The sequence below is a fragment of the Haliotis asinina genome, chromosome 6 (assembly GCF_037392515.1).
Source record: "Haliotis asinina isolate JCU_RB_2024 chromosome 6, JCU_Hal_asi_v2, whole genome shotgun sequence".
NCBI classification, from domain to species: Eukaryota; Metazoa; Mollusca; class Gastropoda; order Lepetellida; family Haliotidae; genus Haliotis; species Haliotis asinina.
The window spans coordinates 12398202-12426003 of NC_090285.1; the positions used below are offsets into that span (position 1 = coordinate 12398202).

A 27802-nucleotide genomic window follows, 5' to 3' on the forward strand; every position below is an offset into this window, starting at 1 on the left:
ACTCACACCCGTTTGTTTGTCGCCTCTTAGGATAAGCATGCTTTAAAGACTAACTCTAACCGGTATGGCAAGCGAACGTTTTGACTACGAGGACCCGACAAGGTCCCGGCGTAGAATAGGCCTTCAGCAACCCACGCTAGCCACAAAAGGCGGCTTTGTTTGTCGTAAAAGGCCACTGACGAGATCAGACCCTCTGACTTGGTGGACATATATCATCCGTTCCCAAATACATATATCGATGCTCCTGCTGTTGATCACTGGATTTGGTGGTCCAGACTCGATTATTTACAGACCACCGCCGTATAGCCTGAAAACTGCTGAGCTATACTAAAACTAAACTTATTTACTCATTTAGCCATAACTCTTTTCTATCTATCGAGAGTTTCTGTGAAAAAAATAATCAAATGGAAAAACCACGATGGCCCAGTCATGTTTTGTTTTATCTTATCATATATTCATAATTCAGACAAGAGCTGTTCCACATATCTGACACGATTTGGGTTCGACCTTGAGAACCCGGTGCACCAAAATAGTGGGAAGGTCTGTAAGCAAAGGTAGTGTTTTACTCAGCATTGTCTTTCAACAGGCTATTGCGTTATAGTCCGTTTGGCTCAAAAGCGGTTCGATGAATTGCAATCTAACTCCAAAAGTATTAAACATACCCTATGAAACGCTGATCATAATCAAAACATCATACCAACTCTGGGGTTTTTGCAGAATTTTTGTCCTAAAAATAAGCAAGTTTAACAGTCTATTACTAAATTAGTGGCACAATTCACTATATGTCACGGGGGAAGAGTGTAGAGAGAGGGACAGCTTTCGCTCGTGAATAAATCAAAACGTTTACAAAAATGTCGTTGGAATATTTTCCAGATTCAACACCCACTCGTTAAAGGAACTAAACCAGTGTTACCCCGGAAACCCCAAGCTGCCTATTTGTCGCTAGAAGGTTATAGGTATCCCAACGTGTACCCATTCACTGCTGGGTGAAGGCAATTCATGAACAACACTTGCCTAAGGTGACACCCACTGTCACATGTGCTTCTTTGCGGGACAGGACTGACGCCTTAGAAACTGTCTGCAGTCAAGTTGCCAAACACCCATGCAAGGACTCTCCGAGCCCAACCTAACTTCACACAACCTGGCCACCCAATACCTATATGAACCGACAGGCAAGGGTTACAAAGGTCTCAACGGCTTGAGCTGCACCAAGCTATGTATAAATCTGTGTATAGGCTGTTAAGAAGGTGAAGTTTTTTATTTCATTTGTAGAAAACCTGGTCACACGATATCCTTGCTCAAGCTGATTTTAGCTTCATCTCAATGGGGTAATGATCGCTGACGTCCCATGCCTGAAACAAAATATACATGTGAGTGAGTGAGTTTGTTTTTCAGCTGCTTTCAGCAATATTCCAGCAACATGACCCACTAGGCTACTCCACCGCCCCAAAAAGACTGTTCTAGTTAGGACACTAACAGTGTTGTTCACACATAGTACGCTTGATAGTTATCCAACTTGAGCCCTCGGTCTGACTAACGAGTGCGACTACCCCAGTATTCCTAGGAAATGTTGATGAAAGCTGGATATCATTTTTAGCGTATGGCATTCATCTTTTGACCTTTCCGAAATAAATCCGATATTGTTGGGGTTTTGGGGGGTTTTTTTTGTTTGTGTAAGGTCTTCCGGTTGTAGAGCGATCGCTAAGGTGCCACAGCAAAAACTGTCATAGCCTTGCGAACGCTTTGTGTATAGGCAAACTGTAGGGCAAATAGGTCGCGTAGAAAAGAGAAAAATCGCCACTCTTCCTACATGCGTGCTACAGTTTGCTTTGCACTTAGTGTTCGTAACCCTACTATAGTCGTAAGTCATTGTTGCTGCGTGGGAGTTACGAACCTCGATAGCGTGTAAAACTATCAGCATATTGACATGTAGGAACCGTCAACACATGCATGTGAAATATTAACTGCCCACTGCACTGGACCCACCAGAATACAGATAGCATTCTTTACTTTGGCAATAATATTTGTGACTGGCCAGGGCGCAACACGGGATGCTTTGCCGATTTATCCTCTTTCGTAAGAAACCGAAACTGAGACCCCTTAGATGGCCTATTCGTAATGTTACTAAGCCTGACTAGTCTTGTCATTTTGGTATATCAAATCATTTTCAGACCATGATCGCATATCAGAAGTTTTATGCCGATCGGTGACTGACTTCATTATCGATAAGCTCCGTAGCCCTTTTTCAGAAAGGCGCTTTTCTGAATGTATTTTTCCCGACTTCAAAACTCAATGGGGTGCAATGAAAACTGTTAATAGCATCGGAGCTATGAAGAAAGTAGTCGTCATTTTGGATAGCCATTTTGTACATAAGATCGAAGTTTTTTGGAAATAAATGCATTTAAGCTGACATCATAACTACCTTGAAGTTAAACCCAACGAGGTCCTGGCTAATATTTTAGGATGAGAGGTACGTTTGATAGTTGTTAAGTCAGGGCTGGGAAATGAATAAAAAATATGCAAAACATCAATATTACCTGATTTTCTTCCAGTATTTTCAGGAACAGAATATTATTGTTAAATAAGTCGAAAACTTTATTGCAGTATTACCTGAGTAAATGTAAGATGGAGGGCTGTTTCAAAGTTGTACACGGTGGCGCTCCCTGGAACGACGGCCGCCTGGAACGCTGACCCGGCAACCACGAACCTGGACAGAAGACCCTCACTCGCCCAAAGACATGGTGGCACATGGGATTAAGTGATTGGAAATATGTTTCATTTCGATGATATGTTACTGTTCAACAAAGTACTTGTGAATATAAATTATACCGCGCTTTTACCGCCAGAAACGATGAGATGTAAGCTCTGGTTGTTTAATATGGTACTCCCTGCTTAATTTCAGCCTGTCATGAGCACTGCCTGTCTATCGTAAGCATTGATGTCCTCCTGTCCAACGTTCACATTACCGACCATCCACCATTAGCATATTCGGTGCCCCGCCTAACTAACACGTTTGCTGTGTCGCCTATCCAATATAAGCTCATTAAGAGTATGTCTGTCCTTCATAAGCACAAATGGTGTATCGCCTACCTATCATAAGCACAGTTGGTATACTGCCTACCTATTATAATCACAGTTGGTATACTGCCTACCTATTATAATCACAGTTGGTATACTGCCTACCTATTATAATCACAGTTGGTATACTGCCTACCTATTATAATCACAGTTGGTGTAGCAATTACATATCATAAGCACAGTTGGTATTACAGCCTATTTATCTTAAGCATAATTGTTGTTACCGCCTACCTGTCATAAGCACAATTGGTATACCGCATACCTATCATAAACACAGATGGTGAACCGCCTACCTATCATTCGCACAGTTGGTGTTACCGCCTACCTATCATAAGCACAGCTTGTGCATCGCCTATCTATTATACGCACAGTTGAAACACTGCCTACCTATCATAAGCACAATCTGTATACCGCCTACCTATCATAAGCACAGTTGGTGTGGTGACTAGCGGTTGTATCTACAGCACTGGATAGTAGCCACTGGAACCTGTGGTCCTTGTAGAGAGGGTTGTGCAGCAGGGCCGTCGATGACAAGTAGCTGCAGTCGGCGTTAAAGTCGCCGTCGAACATCACATTCTGGGAACAAAAGATGCGCAGGTGTCAAACCACTTCATCACTAAGAGAAAGCTCCGACAGAGTCATAGCTCCCCATTTACAATCGTTTAGAGGTGTAAGAGTTCGCTTGCTTTGAACCTGGGATCGACTCCAAACATGAGTACATGAGAAGCCCTCGTCTGGGGTTATTGCTTAAACCAACGAATTTTTTCATGCTCCCGAAGATAAAAACAATAAAACCATATCTCATTTGTATGCTGTTTTCATACCAAGAAATATGTGGTGGGATGGCCTAGTGGTTAAAGCGTTCACTGGTCACGCCCAAGGCTCGGGTTCGATTCCTCATGTGGGTACAACGTGTGAAACCCATTTCTGGTGTCCGACACAGTGATATTGTTGGAATGTTGCCAAAAGCTGTGAAAAACTAAACTCACTCACTCACTCACTAATACCAAGAAACATATCCAACTGTCAGTTCTGGACTTTACAAAGGTTATGTTTATCTCGACTCGAGTTTTCTCGAAATGCTTTGCTTATAAATCGCCCTACGGAGAGTTTGACGTAAGCAGTGCTGTCAACCTTGTTATTGTAGTGCCTGGATATGTCGGTGTAGACGTCCACGAGGTGGCCAATCTCGGGGTTCGCCTGATCCGGCTTCAGATGACATGCAGCGATCACAAAGTCAGATAGTTCTGTGAGGAAAGTACGGAAATCCATCAGGACCATGCATTTGCAGGGACGGTGGGGTAGCCGCCGGGGTAGCCTAGTGGATCACGTGTAACACTGAAGACCTGGGTTCCATTCCCCACATGGGTACATATACAATGTGTGAAGCCCAATTCTGGTGTCCCCTGCCGTGATACAGAGAGGATACTACACGAAGTCTTATTACATACGAATCTTACGAAACGAGTGTCCTCCCTGTGGTATTTAACAGAGCGAAAGCAAATACTTTGTACCATAGGAAGGACACTCGTTTCGTATAACTCGTATGTAATGAGACCTCGTGTGTTGTTTTTACACACCAGTGAGAAACCCATGTGAAGAAACTGGTATCACACATATGTGAGAGATCGATGTCTAATCCCGTGATTGGCTACTCCATGGTGATGACCTCAGGTCAAGTTGGCGGACTACTTTCCTGATTACAATTCATTGATAAGTTATATATTGTTTCAACGAGTGTGATTTGCCTATGATTGTCATGAACGAATAATAAATATTCGAAGGGACTCTTTATCTCAAACGGTGATTTTCAAAGTTGTTTACACAGGTACCTGTGATTGTTCGAGCCATTTAGAAATCGTGATTAGAATCAGGTGTAAAGGATTTGGTTGGGGTTTTTTTGGTACGGCTAACATATTTCTGTCCGATTTATCAAAACTTAAACTTGGTAAATTTGTGACCATAAACGAATTCAGTAGGAAACACTGACGCAGTAAGATTATGCTTGCACGCCTTTTTGACGTCATGCCAGAGCCTATCGATATCCGTTTAGCGTATTACTAATGTGACGTCACGTTTTGAGGGAACGCTTACGAGATGACGGCGCATGGAACAACGCGGAGAATGGCTCCCTCTCGAACCAGTCGTGCACGTCGTTGTATTGGTAGGTCCCGCGGATCTGAACCTTGTCTGTCCTGGTGAAAAATTACAAAACAATAAGCACATCGTCATAAAGAGCGGGGCGGTAAGGTAGCCTAGCGGTCTGAGGTTCGCTCGTCACTCCCAAGACACGGGTTCGGACCCGGTACAATGAGTGAAACCCATTAATGGTGTCCCCCGCCGTGATATTGATGAAATATTGCTAAAAGCGGCGTAAAATCGTACTCACTCACTCGCTCCTTAAAGGCAGCAACAAGAAATGAAAAATGAAGGTGCAGACATGTTTCTTTTAGTTAAAACAGAGTGATGGTGAGCTGAGATTAAGGTCGATGTAACAGTTTTGTCAAGTTATATGCAACTTCACTGTATGGAGAAAATCTGAAGTCACTGCAGGTGTCCGTTGTTTACCACCAAAGAGCACAGGTATGACCCTGACAAACCTATAAATACATCAAGGCGCAACCAGGTTCGAACTCAGGATCATAGATTTCTGGCGTGATCCAGGGCGCTTCGAGTGAGTGAGTGAGTGAGTGAGTGAGTGACATTACGTTAACCATTGAGCACAAAGAAGTGTGGCCCAGGGTGTCACTGGGTGTTGGTCCGGTCTGTAATGTGTGGTGAGATCATGAAACGCCATATCAGTATCACACAGGAGCACTTAACCACTAAAGCGAACGCTTTAGGCACCGGGCTACCAAACCGCCCTCTGCACATTGAACTGTATGTCAACCGAACCATTCGTCTCACATTTTTCATGTATTTTCAGTTTCTCGCAATACATACTTCCACAACTAAGCTGATGAAAACAAATTCTTGTTAGTTGAAACGCAACGCCAGTGAATGTAATTGAGTTTAACGCCGCTAAAACAACTATATGGTGGAGGTCTGTAAATAGTCGTGTCTGGACCAGACATTCCAGTGATCAACATCATTAGCATCGATCTAAGCAATCAGAAAAAGAGCATGACATCGCCTCTAACGACAAGCAGGCGTTACTGAAGATCTGTTCTAACCGGGATCTTCACGGGTTTGTTATTACAAGTTACTGATAGAAATTGAGCTCGAGTAGAGATTAAACTGGGCATATGAAATTGACATTATAATAAAAAACAATAATGTCGATACGATAGTCTACTGGTGCTTCAGTCCTTTTACCGTGATAACAACGTTTGTTTCGAACTATTTCGAATGTCGAATATATTTCGCGATATCTCTGGTATGGGAGCACAAAGCATAATTGGACAGAACGTCGGTGATTTGGAAAAAAAAGCTGTGTACTGATACTATTCTTGGTAATAAATGCCCTTGCAACGCCGTTCAAAACTCTCTAGAAAACATTTCTTGCTAAAAACGTCATGTGTTTTCCATCACCGAAATCGTATCTAAATAATATTTAAACATTCTCACTTTTTAAACGTAGTTATCATCCCCGTTATCATCTAGTCTTCTTAGCATTTCAGAACATTTCTTTGTATTTTTATAATTTGACGTAAAATTGTAAAATGCATGTTTTTCTCTATTTGTTTTACACATGTTGTGCTTTTGGCCGCAAGCAGTGAAGTAAGTCAACCGCTGGTAGGTCTTACCTGTATACGAAGGCGTAATACTCCTTGTACGATGTCCTCCCAGTCTTCGCGCTCTTTATCATGGCGTAGGGGCCCCCTCCATTGCTGAACACACGCACGTGGTACATGCATTTCAAGAGTGGGTGAGTTAAAAATTCAACGTCACATCGGCAATATGTCAACCATATCGTGACGAGAATTTTAGTATAAATACTGAACGTATTAGGAATAAGAAATCTGTCATCGATGAACAGTCGAACTGCAGGTATTATTTAGAACTAGCTGACAGCATTTAAAAGAATAAATTAATAATCAACAACACACTGAAAAATGAGATATAAATTGCCAGCAACTATAGGTGGGTACTAGGGACCGTGGGCACTTAAAGTACTTTTGCGACCTGCATGGAACGTTAAATGGTGTCTTTCACTGTTCGACGTAAGTCACCTACACATGAGCTCACATCACTTCATCCGGGACACCAGACAAACTAAACTACAAATAAAACTACACGATGCATTTTATAAATAAATACATAAATGAGCAATAACTTCGGTTGAACTGAAGACGCCGCAAGACGTTTCGGTGTAGAAACACCGATGCCTGTATTTTCGGGAACTCTATGTTAGGAACTTTGATGAAAGTTAATGTTACAGAAAAATGAGCATACCTGTTCATTGACCTGACAACATCGGCGAGACCGTATTCGTCCATAACCTCCTCGACACTTATGATGTCATAGCGACTCAATATCTGGAAAAAAACCGAGATTTTTGCTGCGTATTGACTGACACAACCGTCGAACGTAACATGTTCATTTGCCACCCTTGTTTTTTTCATTAGATATAATAAATTTAAAAAGTGAAATGTTTCTCGGGCAACGGCGCGTCACTGTTACTTGTGCGCGTACTCAACAGTTTTCTATTGCTATTTAAAAAAATAATAATTTTGACTTGGCCGCGTCCCGGTCATCCATTTGTCCACTATTTGAATCAGTGTCTGTAAGAACGAGTGTGACTGAACCTACAGCTAATTAACACGTACTAAACTTCCCAATCTGTATTTCAGAGAGAACAAATATCAAAATGCGTCCCTCCCTCGTCACCAGTTTTTCTATAAAAAAGTAAAGCCCTACCACCCTCGTCACTTTTGAAAAAACGTGCCCAATGAACATATATATTTGTATGCAGCCCAACATGTTCAGTGGACAAGGAAGCAGGCTAAAGTCCACTGACTCACTCACTCTCATAGTTGGTATAGTTTGTTTGTTGTCTGACGCAGCACTAAGCAATATTATAGCTACATGGCGGCGTTCTGAAAATCATAGAGTGTGGACAACATCATGAGCATCGATCTACGCAACTGGGACACGATGACATGTGTGAGCCAAATCAGCCAGTCTGACCCACAATCCCGTTAGTGGCATCCTAGGTCAAGCATGGGGTATGGAAGATCAATTCTAACCCGGATCCTCACGGGTATTACATGGAACAGAACGGGAGCATAAAGCTGGTGGTTCGATTCCACGTGCGGGTCATACAAAACGACGTTAAATATCAAATTGTACGTATTGTTACCTTGCCTGCCCCATTGCATGTGTGGTGTCCCCACTGTGAATTAATTGAAAATTGCTGGAACCTACTCCCAGGACATCTATGATGATTTGGGGAATGCAATTCTGATTACTGTATAAATAAACATAATTTCAACAAATGACAATTTTGTAGATCAGTAAGAGAAGAAAGTCTGTATTACGATTTGTTTTGAAGTGCTAGACAACATGCTGGCATCAAAGTGGAATGAGAGTTATCCACCTTTCATACGAAGGGAGACCACTCTCGAAACTGATATACCCATAGCATACCATATGTAAAAAGAAATGCCAAAAAGAATATGTGCAGGCACGTGGCTAAGTGCCTAATGGCAGGTACGCTACGACTCCAGTCTCTTCACTAAGTTTCAGTTTTAACCTTTCTCTTACCTTTGTGAGACTCTGCAGTCTGCCCGCGTGACTCCTTAGGGTGTTCTCGCTTAGCCTCTTGATGTTAAATGCGGCGACGTTGAGAGCTTCAGCCACCGACAAGCCCAACAGCACACACGTGATGATCTTCATAACTGCAAAACACGTTGTGGTAAATTATTGGGTGGGATAGCCAAATGACGGAAGCAGTTACTCGGCTTACCGAATCCCCGGGTTCGATGCCATTTCTGGATTAAAGCTTGAAGTGAGTGAGTGAGCGAGTTTAGTTTCACGACGTTTTTGGCAATTTTACAGCAATATCACTGCGGTGACTCCAGCAATGGCCTCACTCACTCAGAAACACTAAGGACATTTCCAGTAAAGACAGAATTAACACTTTGCTTATTCTATTTCTAAATGAGTTGGACAAACCTTCCTCATGTTTAATCAATAATAACGAATCGGTTGATCAGGCCAAATGCCCCGAAATACAATGTGGCTTCAAAAAGATTGTTTGACGTGAATCGCTGATTAACGACGATAATATTGGCTCAAATAAAATCATGTTTCAAATAACAGTGAGTTTGATTTTATGCCGCTTTCTAGTAAATGTGCCAGCAACATCGCGGTGGGGAACACCAGAAATGATATTGCTCCATACGTTGTTCCCAAGGGGGATACGAACCCGGGCCTTCTGCGTGACGTGCCAACGCTTTAACCACTAGGCTGCCCCACCGCCCCATGTACTGAAGTTCACGTGAAATATGAAATAATAATATGCCTAGAACAACAAGGTGTTTTAATAACATTAATAATTCTGCCTCGCATTATAAGTAAACTTACCCACCGTCAATATGAAAGGGTCTATACTCAGATGAAAGTCTCCCTTTTCTGACAGGTACAAAAGGCAAGGTATGATACCTACAAAATGAAATTATATTGCACTGTGAGACATTGGGATTACCTGTGACTAGGGCACCTTGTTCCTACTGTTTTCAGGTCAAAATTACCAGGCTTGTCTTATCTTATCTTGACCTTCAGAGGAAGGTATTGATATCCTGATGGACATGAGTGTGCTGTGAGTGAATCAATGATTTCAACACGAGCCAGCAAGAAGTTTTGTTTAAAGTCCCATGTTATAGTATGTTATTTGTGTCCGCGTTGACAGGCGACGCCTGTTAGGCTATGTGAGTCAGCGAGTTCTGTACCGCTTTTACCGATTTCCAGCTGCATAACCCCATAGAAAACCAGATATGGATTTCAACTTTAGTACCCATGTGGAGATTCAAACCAGCCTTCGGTGACAAGCGAACGCTTTAGCCACTGGGCCATCACAGTGCACTTGTATCACAACGTTTCTGCCTTAACGTTAGAGGACAGAGGAAAGGGGTGGGTTCTTAGAGTGAGTTAGTGAGCTCGGTTTAATGTGGCGTTGAGGAGTAATCCAGTCACAAGCACAGAGGCTCTCCATTTCGGATTCATCCATTCCTGATTGTGACTGATAACGAAAATATATGCATAGTTTTTCTCTTTTTTTTATTTATCCATTCCTAATTGTGACTGATAACGAAAATATATGCATAGTTTTTCTCTTTTTTTTATTTATCTATTCCTAATTGTGACTGATAACGAAAATATATGCATAGTTTTTCTTTTCGGCACATTTTAAGACGTCTTACCATCCAACGTTTCCACTGTTTCATGGCAAAATATCGTAAATTGTTCACATTTTTATAATTGCTTAATACTTGGCATAATGGTTTTGCCCTCATTTGGGGATATTTGGCCAATTAGGAAACCCAGTTTAACCGCGAGTTTCAATCTGGACACAAACGTTGACACGAAACATTACAGGGTTACTCCAGTTAGAGTGAGTGAGTGAGTGAGTTTAGTTTTACGTCGCTTTTAGCAATATTCCAGCAATATCACGGCGGGGGACACCAGAAAATGGGTTTCACACATTGTACCCATGTGGGGAATTGAACCCGGGTCTTCGGTGTGACGAGCGAACGCTTTAACCACTAGGCCATCCCACCGCCCCACTCCAGTTAGAACCCGATAATCCAGTGATTGATGTCATAACGAAGCACAGTCAACCTAGTCACTTAACATTACTCAAATCCTTTCTCAAATTAGGATTTCACAAGAGTGACTGATATATCTTCTTTGCGATAACCCTTTCACGAACAATTCCTGTCTCAGAGGTCTGAAGAATCACCAGTCGAAAAACAGGGTATTTGCTATGTCATCAGATTTGAGTTTGTGTCTGAGATTTTGAGGAATGTCTAATATTCACAATTATTATTCCTAAGTAATGTATTCCCATACATGAGGTGTCTTCATCTTCTTTAATATGCATTCTTGTAGTTGGTGAGTCAAAAATGAAACATACACCTTTATGGATTACAACTTCTTGTTTATTATGTTTTAGCTCCCTACTGACCTCCTCCAATTATGTACCACTTGTTTACTCTATCGCATACTGCTGTTAATGTTAATCCGCTGTTTGTCACAACATACCTTGTATATAAGCTTCTCATTATTTGGTTGTATTCACACTTAGCTTGAAAACGATGTAAGGATCTACATCGAAACGTCGCTCAACGTAATAAACAAGAAGTTGTAATCCATAAAGCTTTATGTTTCTCTTTAGGTGTTTTCTTCATCCATTCAAGGCAACCGTTGCATGTACAACGGTCTTTATTCAAAAACTGTAACCTATTCTATAGCACCAGCTATGTGATTGAGCAGGTTGGATTTAACAAGTGACGTTATAGACAAGCTGTCTAAAGCGCCAGGCCTGTGATCCAGAGAGCTTGGGGTGAAGGGATCTAGCCCTCTGGTAAACGGGTGTAAAAAACCTTTAAGTCAGCTTTGTGTGCAGACTCTTTCAGCGTTGTCTATGCTTGTCGTAAGAGGCGACAAACGGGTGTGGTCAGACTCACTGACTCTTTGACAGATGTCATCGGCTCCCAGTTGTGCAGATCGATGGTCATGCTGTTGACCGCTAGATTTTATGGTCCAGACTCGATTATGTACAGACCGCCGCCATATAACTGCAATATTGGTGAGTGAGAAGTAAAACTAAACTCGCTCACTTTCAGTGTTGTCACAGACCGTAGTGTACGGTACACAAACCTGCGCTCTTAAAAGAAACCACAGTGGTATATGACCAGTTGGTGGCCACGTGAAGGTGTGTTGCCGCCGGTGCAGCAGCTAGCAGCCACATTACCTCGGTGGTGCCTAGTGGCTGCACGAGTGGTGAGATCCCCAGGGAATTGATATTGATAATACAATGTGCCCTTCGAGATTGACACCCAATGATCTATGGGAAAATATACCAGCGCCTTTAACATGGATATGTGTGCTATAGAAATATCCTATCATAATTACTCAGTTTTGAAGAGTATTCCAGTTATTTCACAGCCTATCAGTTTAATGTGGGCGTGAGGTGATGCAGGTCTCCCACATTTACAGGTAATGAAGAGCTCAGGCATTTACAGGTGATGCATATCTCAGACAATTACAAGTGATGCAGGTTTTAGACATCTATGAGTGATGCAGGTCTGAGACATTGACAGGTGATGCAGATCTATAACATTTACAGGTGATGTGGGTCTGAGACATTGACAGGTGATGCAGATCTATAACATTTACAGCTGATGCAGGTCTCAGACATTTACAGATGATGCAGGTCTCACATTTACAGGTGATGTGGATCTCGGACATTTACAGGTGATGCAGGTCTCACATAATTACAAGTGATGCAGGTCTCACATTTACAGGTGATGCAGATCTATAACACATGGAGGTGATGCAGGTATCAGGCATTCACATATGATGCAGATCTAATATTAACATGTAGAGGTGACGCAGATATCAGGCATTTACAGGTGATGCAGATATCAGACATTTAAAGGTGATGCAGATCTTGAACACTTACAGGTGATGCAGGTCTCATATGTTCACAATCTTCTTTAAACCAGCAAATAGGGTACGGTGTTGACATATTTGCGGGATTAGGATCTGAAGGCATGGTCACGGGTACATGGCATATCCAAGGGAAACAATTCTGCACAATCAGTTGCTGCCTCACTGACAACTGGGACAACCAGGTGACACATGAGAATCATTCACTCACTCGTACACTAGCCACTAGTATCACTGTACATGCTCTGACATTCTATCTCCCCCCCCCCCCCCCCCCCCCAATCATTCTCCATCCCTACCCTACTCAAAAAGAAAAACATATTAAAGAAAACATTTTATTCAGATAAATGTAAAGCACATTTACTAGCAAGGTAATAGCTTGATAAGTATCACAGTCATGTTGAATTAGCAGAGAGATATCAATCATGGACAGAGGGTTAGCGTTATGTATAGCATTAACTTTCTGAGAAGAAAGACACTCAGATTAGACTTTCACTTTCTACACAATTACTCTATAGCCATAAAACTGGAAAATACACAGCTGAGAAACCTTCAAACAATCAACTTGTTTCACTGTCCTGGAAAAATATGTAGCCAAACTACTGACAAGTGATATAGAAATTTATTATCATGTTCAGTTTCACAAACATCCTTGACATGTTTTCATTGTGGACAGACCTGTTGATGAGGTAAAACCCACTGTGGACAGACCTGTTGATGAGGTAAAACCCACTGTGGACAGACCTGTTGATGAGGTAAAACCCATTGTGGGTGGTGAGGAAGGAAGGATTAATACATCTTACATGTGTCAATATTTCCACAATAATTTCAGAATCTGACTGCACAAGCACTTTCACTACTGCAACACACACCCAAAAACCATATATTCTCTGACTAAAATAACAGAAAGCCTGAGTAAAGAGTGTACATATGTACATAATAAACATGCGTGAAGGGTCGTGATGGGGTGGTCTAATATTAGGATATAGGATACTGGACATGATCAGTAACAGTCAGATTTAGGACATGTAGGCAGTCAGATTTAGGATGTAGTCAGTAGTCAGTCAGATTTAGGACATGTAGTCAGTACTCAGTCAGATTTAGGATGTAGTCAGTAGTCAGTCAGATTTAGGACATGTAGTCAGTACTCAGTCAGATTTAGGGCATGTAGTCAGTACTCAGTCAGATTTAGGGCATGTAGTCAGTAGTCAGTCCGATTTAGGACATGCAGTCAGTAGGCAGTCAAATTTAGGACATGTAGTCAGTAGGCAGTCAAATTTAGGACATGTAATCAGTAGGCAGTCCGATTTAGGACATGTAGTCAGTAGTCAGTCAGATTTAGGGCATGTAGTCAGTAGTCAGTCAGATTTAGGGCATGTAGTCAGTAGTCAGTCAGATTTAGGGCATGTAGTCAGTAGTCAGTCAGATTTAGGGCATGTAGTCAATAGTCAGTCATATCTAGGGCATGTAGTCAGTTGTCAGTCAGATTTAGGACATGTAGTCACTTGGCAGTCCTGTTCGAGTCCTTTTGGTTGAAGGATGCTGTCCATGCTATACCTACACAATGTGCAGTGTCACTTCTCGAAAAAACAAAGAACGAAGAACAGTGGCAAATTCCAAAAAGATGCATTGTGTATAATTATTTGAGGAGAGAGCACTAAAACGTGTTTTTCAGTACCAGTTTGTTAGGTTGTGTTTAGCTCACTAACAGCTGCTACTTACAATACCTGAGTTGACTTGTAGCACAGTCAGTCTTTCAAACGAGCGATTTCAACAAAGTCTAATTAACACACTCACTATAGTTTTCATGTTAGTGTTAAGCCAGACCAGTGTTATTCATATTTTACAGATCCGCCAGTCATATTTTTCGAGAGTAAGAAAGAAAATAAATTGCCTGCTAAAAAACAAGATCCTAATGTCAAGATAGATGGCAGTGAGAGCTTGAACATCCAAAGCAGTATGTTGAAGATTAAAAACATCAGTACTTGTTCTCAGAGACCCTAAACTGAATTATTTAACGATATATGTGTTAGAAATCGGTTCTTCATGCTCCCCAGCAAGTGTGAACTTTAAAAACAATGTCTTTGAAAAACTTATGTGAGTTTTTACTTTGACTTGTGATTATTGTTATTTTCCCCTCCTGCCTTTAGATGTTATGGGGACAAAAATCTGTAAAACAAGAAATAAAATTGGTCTGGACTTATTGATATATTATTCAAAACAATTTATAAAATCAATTCTTCAATAGCTAATAACAAATAATACTGGTGCAAGGAAATATATCCATTGTACATCTTTCATCACAAATAACAAGATATGAAGCTCAACAGACACTATACAAATTCAACAACAGGTCTTACAAAGCAGGATTACGATTATGTACAACTCGGTTGCTATAGTAACCATTCTAAGGCTTCAGTGAGACTATAGGCACTTAAGGACATTATAAACAGTATATATCTGAGATCATAACTAGTCTAGAAGAAGTATAAAGGAAACAAACAAATAACAAGTGTGTTGCTATGGTAACACATTTTTCTTTTATCCACAATTCTCTCCTAAATCCTTCCAGTCTGAAACAGTTCTCCCTTACATATTGCCTTAGAGAAAAATACTTGTTGTATTGAAAACTTTTTATAGTTTATAATATATTTCAACAGGTTTATGTGTGAAGAAATATCTACATATTTTTGCTAAACAGTCTGCCTCAAGATATTTACCAATAAAATAAAATGAAATAAAACAGACTGTATTTGAATCAGGCCAAACTTTGACTTTTGATATTTCAGATAATGGAAGCCAGCAGTAAATCGTACATTTAGATTTTAGGTGAAGGAGGGGAGTATGCTACATGAATCAGAGACCGGCATGGCCACTAGCCCATTAGTCAGTGACTAGTGAAAATGTGGGAGGACTAGTTGTTTTCATCCAAAATCTTGTTACATAAACCACTTGTCTGAAGTACGCAGTGGACTAGCAGGTCATCACCTCCATAAAATAATTTTTACTTATGAACAGAAAGCAAAAGCAATATTATTTCCATTTATCAGTTCTATGGAATGCTGCAGCTGGTCCCATGTTCAATAAATCTGATAATCACCAAGGCCCCATTTCACAAAGCTCCCATAAGCCTAGGAAGTCGTAACATTCCTCATAGAATTCATACCTCGTATATTGTAATGTAGGAGGTATGAATGCTACGAGAAAAGTTATAACATCCCTGGCTTACAGGTGCTCTGTGAAATGTGGCACTGCTTCTCAAACCAACATCAGGATGGAAGCAGTCGATGGCAAGGATATGAGAAAATATCATACATTTTCATTGAGGTAAAGATTTCATTGCAAAGATACCAGTCTTGCCTCTAGCATTCCAATTAAACACAAATGATGTTGGAAGAGAACAAAGCAAAGGTTAAATGTATGTACATATAAATATAACCAATATGTCATCACTGCTCCTACAGTATGTGATATTATTGTTCCAGGGAATATCTGTGACTTCATTCCTCTAGGGGAATATCAGTGACATTCATCTAGGAAAATATGAGTGACATTCACCTACAGAATATCTGTGACATTCTTCTTAGGAGGGATATCTATGACATTCTTCTACAAGAATAACTGTGTCATTCCTCAAGGAAAAAATCTGTGACATAGGGGAATATCTGTGATATTCTTCTCGGGAATATCCATAAAATTCTTCTTGCAAAATATCTGTGACATTCTCCCACAGGTATATCTGTGACATTCTTCTAAGGACATATCTGTAATATTCTTCTAGGGGAGTATCTGTTATATTCCTTGTAGAGATATCTGCGATATCATTCTTTTTGGGTGATATCTATGATATCCTCCTCCTCCTAGGGGAATATCTGTGATTTCAGCATAGATTGATGCATGTCTGTGACAATCTTACGCAGGTCTTTAGATCTCTGGGCCTCCTCCTCGAGATGACGGAAGTGGTTGACTCGATTTGCCTTAGCACTCTGGGCTTGCTTTATCTGGTAATTCGACTTGGCCTCTTCTTCATCTAGCTGGGCAGCATAAGCATCTGCACGGGCCTGGCAGCGCTGAACTTTGATTTGCTGGAAAATAATTTACAATGTCTTCATGACTGAATGTTGTCTACATCACAATTAAGAATATTTGTACATGCTAGAATTGTATTCAGCAATATTCCATCTTTATGGTGGGGTCTGTAAAAGATGGAGTGTGGATCAGACTATCCAGTGATCAGTATCATGAATATTTACCTATGCAATTGAGATATGATGACGTGTCAACCATATCTGCAAGTTTGACTGCACCATTCTGTTAGCCATATCTTACGACAACCATGAGGTACTGAAGACCAACTCTGACCCAGATCTTCACAAATCATTAGTTGTTATTCACAACTGATTATCACTTATCATTATTCGATTCATATCTAGTTAACGACTATTGATCTAAATGATCTCTGCTTATCGTCAGCCAGAGTCATAAGCTTTCCAATTGTACAGTATGAGCTAACTGAACAGTGTAACTGAACCAAGATATCTGAATCCAACTCACCTGTCTCCTGAGACTGACGGCCTCGAGCTGCTTCTGACGCTGTGCCTGCAAAGCCTCCCTGTGTTCCCGCCTGTTCCTGAGAGCCGCAATTCGCTGTTCTTCACGGGTTGCCTCAACCTGCTGGTTCTTCTCAATCCTCTGTTTCAGTTCAAAGCTGATCTTTTTCTTGGCTTCCCGCTGATTGGCTATCATCTGCTGTTCCTGCAGCTGGCGGTCACGTTCCCGGGTCAGCTGTTCCAGGATGCGCTGGTGGTGTTGGTCCTGCATGGCCAGCTTCATGTTGTTCTCCTCCGCCATACGCTTCTGCCAGTCATCTCGCCGCTTGATGATTTGCTGGCGTCTGAGGATGATGTGTGTATGAGATACTGTTTTCAACTATATGTATAGAAAGTAGGCCCAGAGAACATTTAGAAGTCTATGACTAGATCCCAGATTAGATCATACAAAAATGCCCATGGTACTAGTTGCCCCACTGGCAGTTCATAGACCAAGAACAACTTCTTTAAGTGGCATTTAGAAGCAGGAATGAAGTTGAAGAAACTGTCTGTCCATAAACAAATGTTGATCAAGGACTAGTTGGCTCAGCTGAACTGAATTATCTGAGTGTTGCAGCCATCTTAAACTGTGGTGTCTCATTTGGATAGAACTATAAAACCAATATAGTAAACAAATCTTGACTACTACAAAGCGTGTGAAAATGAACACCTAAAGCACACATGTCACAATAAAAGTGTGTGTCATCAAATACTGTAATATTCTGTTGGTACAAACTACGGAGACATCATCATTCATTAACAGTGCATCAGGTTTAACACAGTGAAACCCTGTTTACTTGGACCCTGCATATCCGCAAACCCCACCTTCCTGACGATTTTGGTGTGAAACGAAACTTACGTTCAGAAATTGTATTCGCTAAACCGGACACCATATTTCCGTACCTGGACAGAGAATGTTCATACCATTCACATAGATTTCCACTGAAAAATTATCCATTTATCCGGATGGAAAGATCTGTGCACACGTGCATGTGTATATGTCATGTCAGTACCACTGACAGCAGGACCATGTGTATTCATTCTTAATCTCTTGGAGGGCATTTGATGTGAACTGATTAATTACCCATCAAAACACTAGGGACGCCTATCAATCAGATTGTTAATTAGGATTTGGTGGGTGTGAGAACATCTCAGCAGTAACGCAAACACATGTTAAGTAGGATTATGGTTAACTACACTGTAATTGTCCTGTACATAACACTCATAAATCAACCCCCATCAACATAACACTCATAAATCAACCCCCATCACGATGCAAGTTGAAAACAGCCTGCCACATGATCTAAGTCATATGATCCTGGCCGGAAGTTTACTTTCAGCAGACAGTATAAGTTCGACGCAATGTGACATATGTTTTTAGCACATTTAAAACTGAAAAAAAATATACAATTGGCAAAATAGAGAATTACGTTTTTCACCTAACTTACCACCTGAAGCTCCATACGATACATGATTACGTCTGAGACAACCTGACAAATGGTAACTTGCATTCCACTTTCCATGTATATTATCAGTACACTTATATGTTATTATGATTCGTTGTTATTGCTGTTGTCTGATGATTTATTGATATATGTACATGAAAATATTTTGCTTTCACTTAATTTCCAAGTTTTGCTTAACTTCGATATGATGTCATATGTTTCCAGGGCAAGAAGTGCATCTTTAAAATTTAAAAAGAATATGCAGTCGGCAAAACAGTGACTTCTTGTCATGGATTTACGTTTTTTATCTAACTTACCACCTGAAGCTTCACACGTCCCATGATTACGTCCGAGACAACCTGACAAATGGTAACCTGCATTCCGCCGTCTATGAATTATTGGATTTACATTTTTTAATCTAACTTACCACCTGAAGCTTCACAATTGTCACAGGGAGACAACCTGCCTTTCATGTATTATCGGTACACATATATGTTATGATGATTCAGTTATTACTATTGACTATTGACTTACTGATACACATACATGAATAAATGTTCACTATTTGCTTTTACTTAATTTTAATGATTTGAATGTTTGATCCAGTTAACCAGATGTCTCGCTATATCCAGATGGTATTCAATTGAAACCAAAGTGTCCGGATAAAAGGGGTTCGACTGTATAATTTCAATGACTCACAAAATCATGCTTATGGAAATTGATGTGAAGTGATGTAATGATAAGGCCATGGTGTTAGCATAACTACCTGACATCTTTAAATAAACAATTTCTCTACCTGCAGTAATGAAACCTCACAGTACTGTTTACACCACCACAAAATGTCTCAACAAAAACATTGACATTGTTACCTGTATTCCCGCCTGGCTACTGCAATGTCATGCTCAGTCATTATCCTGTATCCTAGGGAACTGGCCACGCCCTCCCCATCCCTAGGGACAGTACCAGTTTTAGTGCCAGGTGGCTTCGGCATCTTGAACAGCAGCTCCACAGAGTTAGAGTAATCTCCCCTTGCCTGGGGATCCACATACTTGAAGACTGGGCTCCTCCATTCCACTGTGAAGGTGAAAATGTTTTGTTGTTAATTCTTTACTGTATGACACAAAAACTTTCAGTTATACAACTGTGACCTGTCAACAAACTCAGGCCAGGGCCAGACAAACCTGAGTCCAAAGAGGTAAGAAATGAATCTTGACAATATGATACTAGATGACCTCTGATGACACTTTCACTCTGGACACCAAATAACAGACACCAACCAAGCCTGACAATAAGATCTGAGTTGCCTCAAATACAACTTCAAACTCTGAATCCCCCTTGAGAACTTCAAAGCAAATTGCTGATTAGCACGGACTGTTGTTTATCTATTTTAATCCATTGATGTCTACCTTCTGGTTTGTTCCTACAGGATACCTTTGTTCTAACTGTAAGTGCATGTACCGATACACTCATGCCTTTACTTTACACATTCACAGTAGGAATCAATATGAGTAGGATCAAACACGCCTCCACCTCAGGTTTTGGTAGCGCATGTAAACCTGCTGAGGAGGGATAATAGCAAGGGCCGAAGGCCCGAGGTATTTTTCCCGACTCCAAAGGTTTACATGCACTACCAAAACCGAGGAGAAGGGTTTGATCCGTTTTATAAACCGATCTGGTGAAAAATGAATAAGTGAATAAGCAAAGTAGCACGACTCGGGAAAATCAGCGTTATAGCGAATCGATTCCGTATTGGCGTGCTATAGAGAACCGACTCGAGGTAAACAGGGTGTGCAGTCACGGAGTGCACGTGCAGGAGTCATCAACCACGTGGCCTAGTCGAACGTTCGGCCATCATTCAATGGCAAGATGTCACTGAGAGAGGAGGGAGACGAAATTTTCCTAACTCAAACAGAAACACTGTCGGTTGCTGAAATAGAAAATGACGAGGCTCTACCAAGCAAACGTTGAAGAACAGCAGGTCTACGAAATTACAGGCAAGTTCCCTTTCACTATGACAATTTTATTGGCTAACTGGAAGGATAAGTTTAGTGCAAATTTAGTACATATTACAGTATTATATTTAGAGATCATTTAATGTTTCATTTCAATTGTCGACGCTCATGGCTGAAATATTGTCCAAGTGGCATTAAACAATAATTCACTCACTCAAAACTGCTATCAATAGGTTTACATAATTCAAGTAGTAAGAACATTTTCAAAATACTTAACAGTTAAGTTTTTCTTTCAGGACACAGAAGTGCCACTGTCCATACCTACAAGCGTTCTTCTGATGAAGAGAAGTACGGTCTCTCGAATATCCTGACAACTAAAAAGGCCAGAGAAGACACAGGGAGCTGCACAGAGGAGGAGACACCGGACACTGTCTCTCCACAGGAGGAAGGAAAACTGGCCAGACGAAAAAATTACTTTCAATTTCAATTTCTGATTGTACACGGTCAACGAGAAATAAAAGAAATACTGTTGGTTTTGTTTTTAATTGCATTTGTTATGAGTGTATACCTTTAGTTTTTACATTGAGGAAGACCAAGGGACTTCCACGTGAAGACCAAGGGACTTCCACGTGAAGACCCAGGTACTTGGTAAAAAATTATACATAAAGTAATAGAGGTAATTACCAAGTACCCAGGGACTTGATCGAACTAAGATGCATTCAAGGTTTTCATCATGTTTGAACGAACCTACAAGATAAAGAGAAATCGTCTGAAGAGGTTTATAATTGATACACCTGCTCGTTCACCTGGGACACCCCCACTTCAACTTCACACACCTTCACTTTTACTTCACACATCCTCAGTTTCATGATACTTCAGCTTAATACCACTTCCATGACTGCCATGTTTAAAGAGATGTAGCACAATAATAGTACTAAGACCAGTGTTTGCAATACTTTAATTTGCCATTTGGCAATCAGGGCCTGCAGGCTTTAAAATCTACAGGCCCTGAATTGAATCTGCAGGCCCATTTTGTCAAACTAATAAAAACAGAATAGACTACATTTTATACACAGTTTCAGACTGTTTATACAAAATCAATTAGCGAAGCCTATGTTGCAGAGAGGTTTTCATTTGTTAAAAACTTGTGTCAACACTCCTATCCACAACGCACTGAAATACAAGGAAGTGAAACTGTAAGAATATGAACTGATAATATGAGACATGTAGATCATGGATGATTTCTGAACATTAGTATAGAAAAATATCAAGTGAAAGATGCTAGTTGAAAAAAAGACAGATAATTTAATGAAGGCCACAAGGGCTTGCAAGTATATGAATCTGCCAGCCCGATGCAATAACAGCTGTTGACCTCAATCTGGTCAACACTTACTTCGAACACTGACTAAAGACAGCCTTGTGCTACTGGGCCCTACTCACAATCAACCACATGCATCACCAAAGAGTCTTTGTACTGACCTGAGTTGATGGCTGCATTCCTCTGATCCCGAGCTTCAAGTGGAGCTTGCAAGGCTGTCTCTCTGAAAGGTGTAACTGGAGACTTTGCTCTCTTCCTTCCAGGACTGGGATCCCGCTTCCAATACCTCCACGGAGGGCGTCTGCCAACGGGAGTAGACTTCCTAAACAGCAGGCTGGAGTCGGTGTTGACACCAACGTCTCTTTCGCGCAGTCGAAGTTCTCGTTCCAGGTCCTCTCTCTCCCTTCTCAGAAGCCATCTCTCTTGTTCACACTCTTGTCTCTTTCTCTCCAGCCTCTCCCTCTCTTCACTCAAATCTGGTGATGTTGCATACCCACTGTCGGCATCACCAAGATCAAAATCCTCCAAGCGGACATCGTTGTTTCGATAATAAGCTTCTTTAACAGAATCATCAAACGAGACCGATTTCCTGCAAGAGTTTGCAAACTGCTTCTCTCGCTTTTTCAGCAACCTCTTCCTCCGATTTATTTTCTCAATCTCCTTCTCATCCAGCTCCTCCTTTTCCTCCTTCTCATCGGACAGCTCGCTGAGCTGAGACGAGACCTTATCCTGCAGCTCCTTGCTAGTCATGTTTGTTCCAGGAATCACAGCATCCATGTCTTCACTCTTCACAGCTGCCTTGGCCTTCTTTGTCCGGGCCTGATGCACCACCGGGTAGGTTGGGACGTAAGGAGGACATCGGTACAGACCTCGGTCCATGAACACCGGTTCGGTGTCAACCACCAGAGGATTTGCTTGAGGAAATTCGGGAGGATAGGCAACAGGTCCTGACACTGGGTATCCTGGAAGGGTCTCCTGAGGATAGTTCTCTTCATTTTGGAGGGTCTCTCTGGCATCTCGGGGCATCTTCAGCTCCAGCGCAAGACGCTCATACACGGGCTCAGGGATCCAGACAGCCAGATCCTCCACAACTTTCTCTGTCTTGCCATTGCTGAATGTTACTGTGATCTGGCTGTCATCAGGTCCTGAAACATGGACAGGGAAAGATATGTGAGTAAGGTTTGGTAAGACTGAGGGAGTGAATTTACTTTATACAACACTCAGCAATATTCCATCTAAATGGTAACAGTCTGTAAATAATCAAGTCTGGATCAGACAATCCAGAAACTAATGACACGAGCATCCATCTACGCAGTTGGGATACGATGACATGTGTCAACCAAATCAACTGATCACTTGTTTGGTAAGAATGAATTTCACTTTCCACCAAGTTTATGTACAAATTCAGAGATGCCAACCGTCTGTTGGGCCTACGTGTAATACTGGTGATAAAAAAGTGTAATTTAGACTCAAAAGTGTAATACTCATCTGCCAGTTACTTTGACATGGTACATGTTTTCACAGAAGAAATATACTAGAGAGAAATACACGTAACCAATCATTATGATGCTCCATACGTTGATAATTGTCATGTGACACAAAATACTGTAAGGTAGCTGGTATGAGTATGATCCTTACAGTATACAATTCCTGTCAGTGTACGGCCATTTTTAAACACATGCACTGGCGTGTTACAAAACACTTCCCTGTGAAATTGTATCCACTTTATTGATTTTCGTAATTTTAACAGATAAAGTGTAATGGCATAAATAAATGGTCAAAATTGTAATATTTACACCCAAAGCGTAAGTGATGGCATGTTAGCAAATTCTACCCACAGTAAACTGTTGTATTCTGATGGTGCTTCTACAGGATTCCACTTACATCACAGCACACCTGCTTCAGCTGCAGGGAAACACACTGTCACCATGTTGGTGAAACCAGAAAATATGGGAGCTGTCAAGATTAGAAACAAAACTGCAGTGACTTAGTTCTAACCCCAGTTGTGTAGACCAATGTTCATGCTGTAGATCACTGGATTGTCATTGCTCATGCTGTTGATCAATGGATTGTCTGGGGTAGACTCAGTTATTTACAGAACACCAAATGCTGAACAAGAAATATTCAATCAATCAATAGTTCTGGGCCTCCTTTCACGAAGTACTTAGGTGATGATGTAAGTTACTAAGGTAACCTTAGTGCAATGTTAAAGAATGGGATTCAGGGTTAACCTCAGTAAAGGTTGCATCGTGAAAGGAAAGCCTGATCCCACTGTATCATAGGTTTCTGGCAAGCCCAACGTGCCACCATAGATGACTGCACCATCAAAGCTCCTATTTTTAACATCTTGATAAAATAATTAGAAATGGTGGTCTTTTCCAAAATGCATGTCTTTTTCATTTCACATAAGCTAATGAAAGGTAATTCACTTTTGTTGAAATGTAGTCAGTGCAGACATGAAGCTGCCACACATTATGCATTGCAATTTTTTCCTGATGTCAGAATTTCAACTTTTCAGGCTTCACACAAAATTTCATTACTTAATACATTAAATTAAGCAAAGGTCATATTGTAAGATTGCACAGAGGTGACGCAGACATGTAACACATTTTTAGAAAGTCATGAAACAAATTCAGTACCAAACACACTGAAAATTACTACCATGTTACTTCAGTCACAGAATTTGACATGACAAAGATACATGTATCTGATAATCTGTCCAAATTAGTACCCGCACCACCTTATCTGTTTACAAAGACTGTTATGACTCAATCACATATTTGGCAATTGAACTATATTCTTTCATTAACTAGAACTGAATTTCTGTGATTTTTTCAAAAAGTCTTTTTTATTCTATCTATTATTTACCAGAGCAGGATTTCAAAACCAAAACAGATCCAAACTGGGCAGGATAATAGTTGACACTTTGATATATTTCATTTGGCCAAAATGTGATCACTGGACATAGTCAAGTCAATTACGCTGTCAACATGGTCACTGAATGTCGTATCTTATTTTTGATTATTACTTGACCAAATATGATATAGAATATACTATTAAAAAAAGTAGGGTATAATCCATTTTTCAAGCACACCTCTAGCCAATGTCAATGCATATGAGAAAAAGTAATACATATGTATCCATACTGACGAAACATTTCCAAAGGAACGGAATAAATTGTCACAGTTTCCCTTAATTCCTCATCATCATCTGTTTTCTCTTTGGCTTTATCATTTGAATTTTATCAATGTTGTAAATCCAATATTCCCTATTTATTTTGCATGGTAAATTAGTTTGTTTGTTTCTTGTTTCACGCCACACACAGCAATATTCATGTTATATGACATGTTAGGAATTTGTGAAAACATTTTGAACATGTTATCCAATATTTGACATGTATTGTATTCGTGTCAGTGTGGATTCATTACAGCCCTCTTATTTAAATCACCACATAACTGAAACACCCATACAAGCAACTGGTCCAGAACGACGTTTCAACATGAAACCATCCTGGGAGCAACAAACAGATAAAGATCTATATTTCATCACAGAGCCCAATAACTGTGACAAATGATCAACTTGAGCTCCACAATGATGTCAAACACAATGCTTCGCTATCATGGTAACACACAAAACAAAAAGCAACAACGTCAAATATTTAGTTAATTGTATATGTAAGTCATTGCCACTTCTCAACAAACTCATGCCACAGTGAATGTGTTTAAAAAATGATTACTGAAATTATTTTATGAGGATTTAATTGATGGTCCTGCAGATAAAAAAATGCAACTTATTGTTTACTGTATCCAAGAATCCAAACACTGGAATTCAGTGACAGAATCAATATATCTACAAACAGCCTGCTGAAGCATGGTGACAGTCTCCCGCTGTTGGTCTGTAGTATAGTGTTTCAGCTGCACAGGCTTTTTTCACTTTGAGGAAATTTAAGAACTTTCATCATACAGCATATCTTTATTACATTTACAAAAAATAAATAAAACATTGTTGTTATGAGATTAAACAATGGTTTTCTAAGGATTTCCTTGATGGGCATTTTAGAAGCTGAGTTGATGAAGAATGATGACAATTTTTATGAATGTTCAACTTCTTTTACTTTGTGAAAGGTGACATTTTGACATAGATTCTTATGTTGTTGTCAAGCAAACGATTCATGAGTAACAAACAGAGAATATATAGACATGAGCTTTTGTTAAAGTAGCTAGTTGCCTTACACAGAAAAAAAGAAATTGTCCATCCTTAAAAATTGTCATCATTCTTTCTGAGGAGTGTTTTCAAATATATGATGATGATGATCAACATTTTACTTGATGTTTGGTGTAACTTAAACGGCTGGTCAAGCATATTCTTGTGCTACTCAAAACAATGCTTGAAAGTACTTACTCGTAATACAGCCTTTAATACAATATTTTCTTAGATTTTACAATTTTAACAAACCTGCTAATGTTATTTCACTGCTTCCATCGGCATCATTTAGATCCCAAGAAGACCAAAATTTCTAATAGCATATCAAATAGAGTCAATGCATGTTTTTTTCTACATCAGGCAAAACATATTCTTTGGACATAAATGTCACATCATAACGTGGTACAATTGTAACAATTCACATCACATCTCAGTATCAACTCATCTTTTTTTGGAGTGAGTGAGTGTAGTTTTACACCGCTTTCAGCAATATTCCAGCAATATCACGGCGGGGAACACCAGAAAATGGGCCTCACATATTGTACCCATGTGGGGAATCGAACCCAGGTCTTCGGCGTGACGAGCAAACGCTTTAACCAGTAGGCTACCCCACCGCCCTCCTTTGTTGGAACCACTTCAAACATTGATAAGATATAACAACAGATTTTGTGTAAATATTCATTCATTCATTCATTCATTCATTCATTCATTCATTTACAAAAATCATCATCAACCTTTCATCAACCTTTCTATTTGTTTGTTTGATTATTGGTGTATTCATTTACATTTGATTTGAAAAAATTGTTTGATGACTTTATATAAAAAAAATAGAAAAGAAGTTTAAGGTCAAAAGTACTATAATGAGAAGACATATGAAGCAAAACAGTGTATGATTTAATAAAAAACAAACCAGTCAAGCTTGACCATAGTAATTCAGATCTCATTTCAACCTATGGCATGTAACAGACAGCTCCATTCTCTTTCTCATCAAACAGAAGTCCTAGCTCACGGGGAGGTAAATTAATTCTTTAATTTGTATCCATGATGGCATGATTTAAAAGGCAGGAAGCAAATCCCATCAAATTAATTCCCTATGTTTTAGCCATGACTGAGATTTCTTCCCAAAGTCTAGACCGAGCAAGTAGACACATCAACAGATTTCTTCATTATTACTTCATTTGTTAACGTCACTGGTCTGATTAAGCATGAACACGATAGTGCTTTCCTGATTGTACAGGCACAGCCGAGTGTACTGTCTCCTTGGCAACACTGAGGAGATTGTTGCTTAGCCCCTGTGTGGGGCCAGTGATCACTAGCACTGTCGGGAGTAACTGAAGTCATATCAAGAGGGGCAATAGTAATTCCTATGGCAACAAGGCCATTGTCGTGGTGAAAGTTCTTTAATAACTATCAAACCTTTAAAGGTCACATGCAACGTAAAACACAACTTTGCGGATTCTGGTACCTTTCGGTATGCGTTTACCGAAACAAATCATAAAAAATGCCAATTCAACCTATAAAGTTGAAAAAAACGCGATGAAAAAAAAGCCCGCGAAATCGGAGTTCAAACGTTTCACTAAATTCCCCCCAGCGCTGGGGGGA

At 40.3% G+C, this 27802-nt stretch overlaps 2 protein-coding genes across 3 annotated transcripts in view; both read right to left on the reverse strand.

Annotated features, from left to right (window-relative positions):
- Window positions 1–1239: 1239 nt before the first annotated feature.
- Window positions 1240–9785, reverse strand: LOC137287535 (deoxyribonuclease-1-like). 2 transcript variants are annotated; one of them, XM_067819885.1, is made up of 9 exons: window positions 9728–9785; window positions 8785–8918; window positions 7474–7556; window positions 6825–6908; window positions 5173–5273; window positions 4213–4325; window positions 3497–3654; window positions 2611–2707; window positions 1240–1352 (listed from the first exon to the last, which is right to left on the reverse strand). In XM_067819885.1, exons 2-9 carry the CDS (start codon window positions 8914–8916, stop codon window positions 1299–1301), a joined length of 822 nt encoding a protein of 273 aa, XP_067675986.1. In that variant the 5' UTR covers window positions 8917–8918; window positions 9728–9785; the 3' UTR covers window positions 1240–1298. The 2 variants fall into 2 exon arrangements, with proteins under 2 accessions (XP_067675986.1, XP_067675987.1); XM_067819886.1 differs by having other exon boundaries at window positions 9607–9751.
- A 3229-nt stretch (window positions 9786–13014) lies between these two features.
- The window catches only part of LOC137287625 (uncharacterized), a 29847-nt gene continuing 15059 nt past the window's right edge, over window positions 13015–27802 (reverse strand). Inside the window, exons 4-7 of the mRNA XM_067820003.1 lie at window positions 22159–23142; window positions 19597–19801; window positions 17248–17587; window positions 13015–16778 (exon numbers count right to left, since the gene is read on the reverse strand). Coding sequence (XP_067676104.1) covers window positions 16554–16778; window positions 17248–17587; window positions 19597–19801; window positions 22159–23142 — 1754 coding nt within the window. The 3' untranslated portion in view covers window positions 13015–16553. The remainder of the gene's footprint in view (window positions 16779–17247; window positions 17588–19596; window positions 19802–22158; window positions 23143–27802) is intronic.

Excerpts from the sequence above, each read along its gene's own strand:
- LOC137287535 (XM_067819885.1), bottom strand. The coding sequence starts at position 8,916 with ATGAAGATCATCACGTGTGTGCTGTTGGGCTTGTCGGTGGCTGAAGCT. Across the intron at positions 7,557-8,784 it reads GACTGCAGAGTCTCACAAAG|ATATTGAGTCGCTATGACAT; the intron begins GTAAGAGAAAGG and ends GTTTTTTTCCAG. Across the intron at positions 3,655-4,212 it reads CCAGGCACTACAATAACAAG|AATGTGATGTTCGACGGCGA; the intron begins GTTGACAGCACT and ends TTTTGTTCCCAG.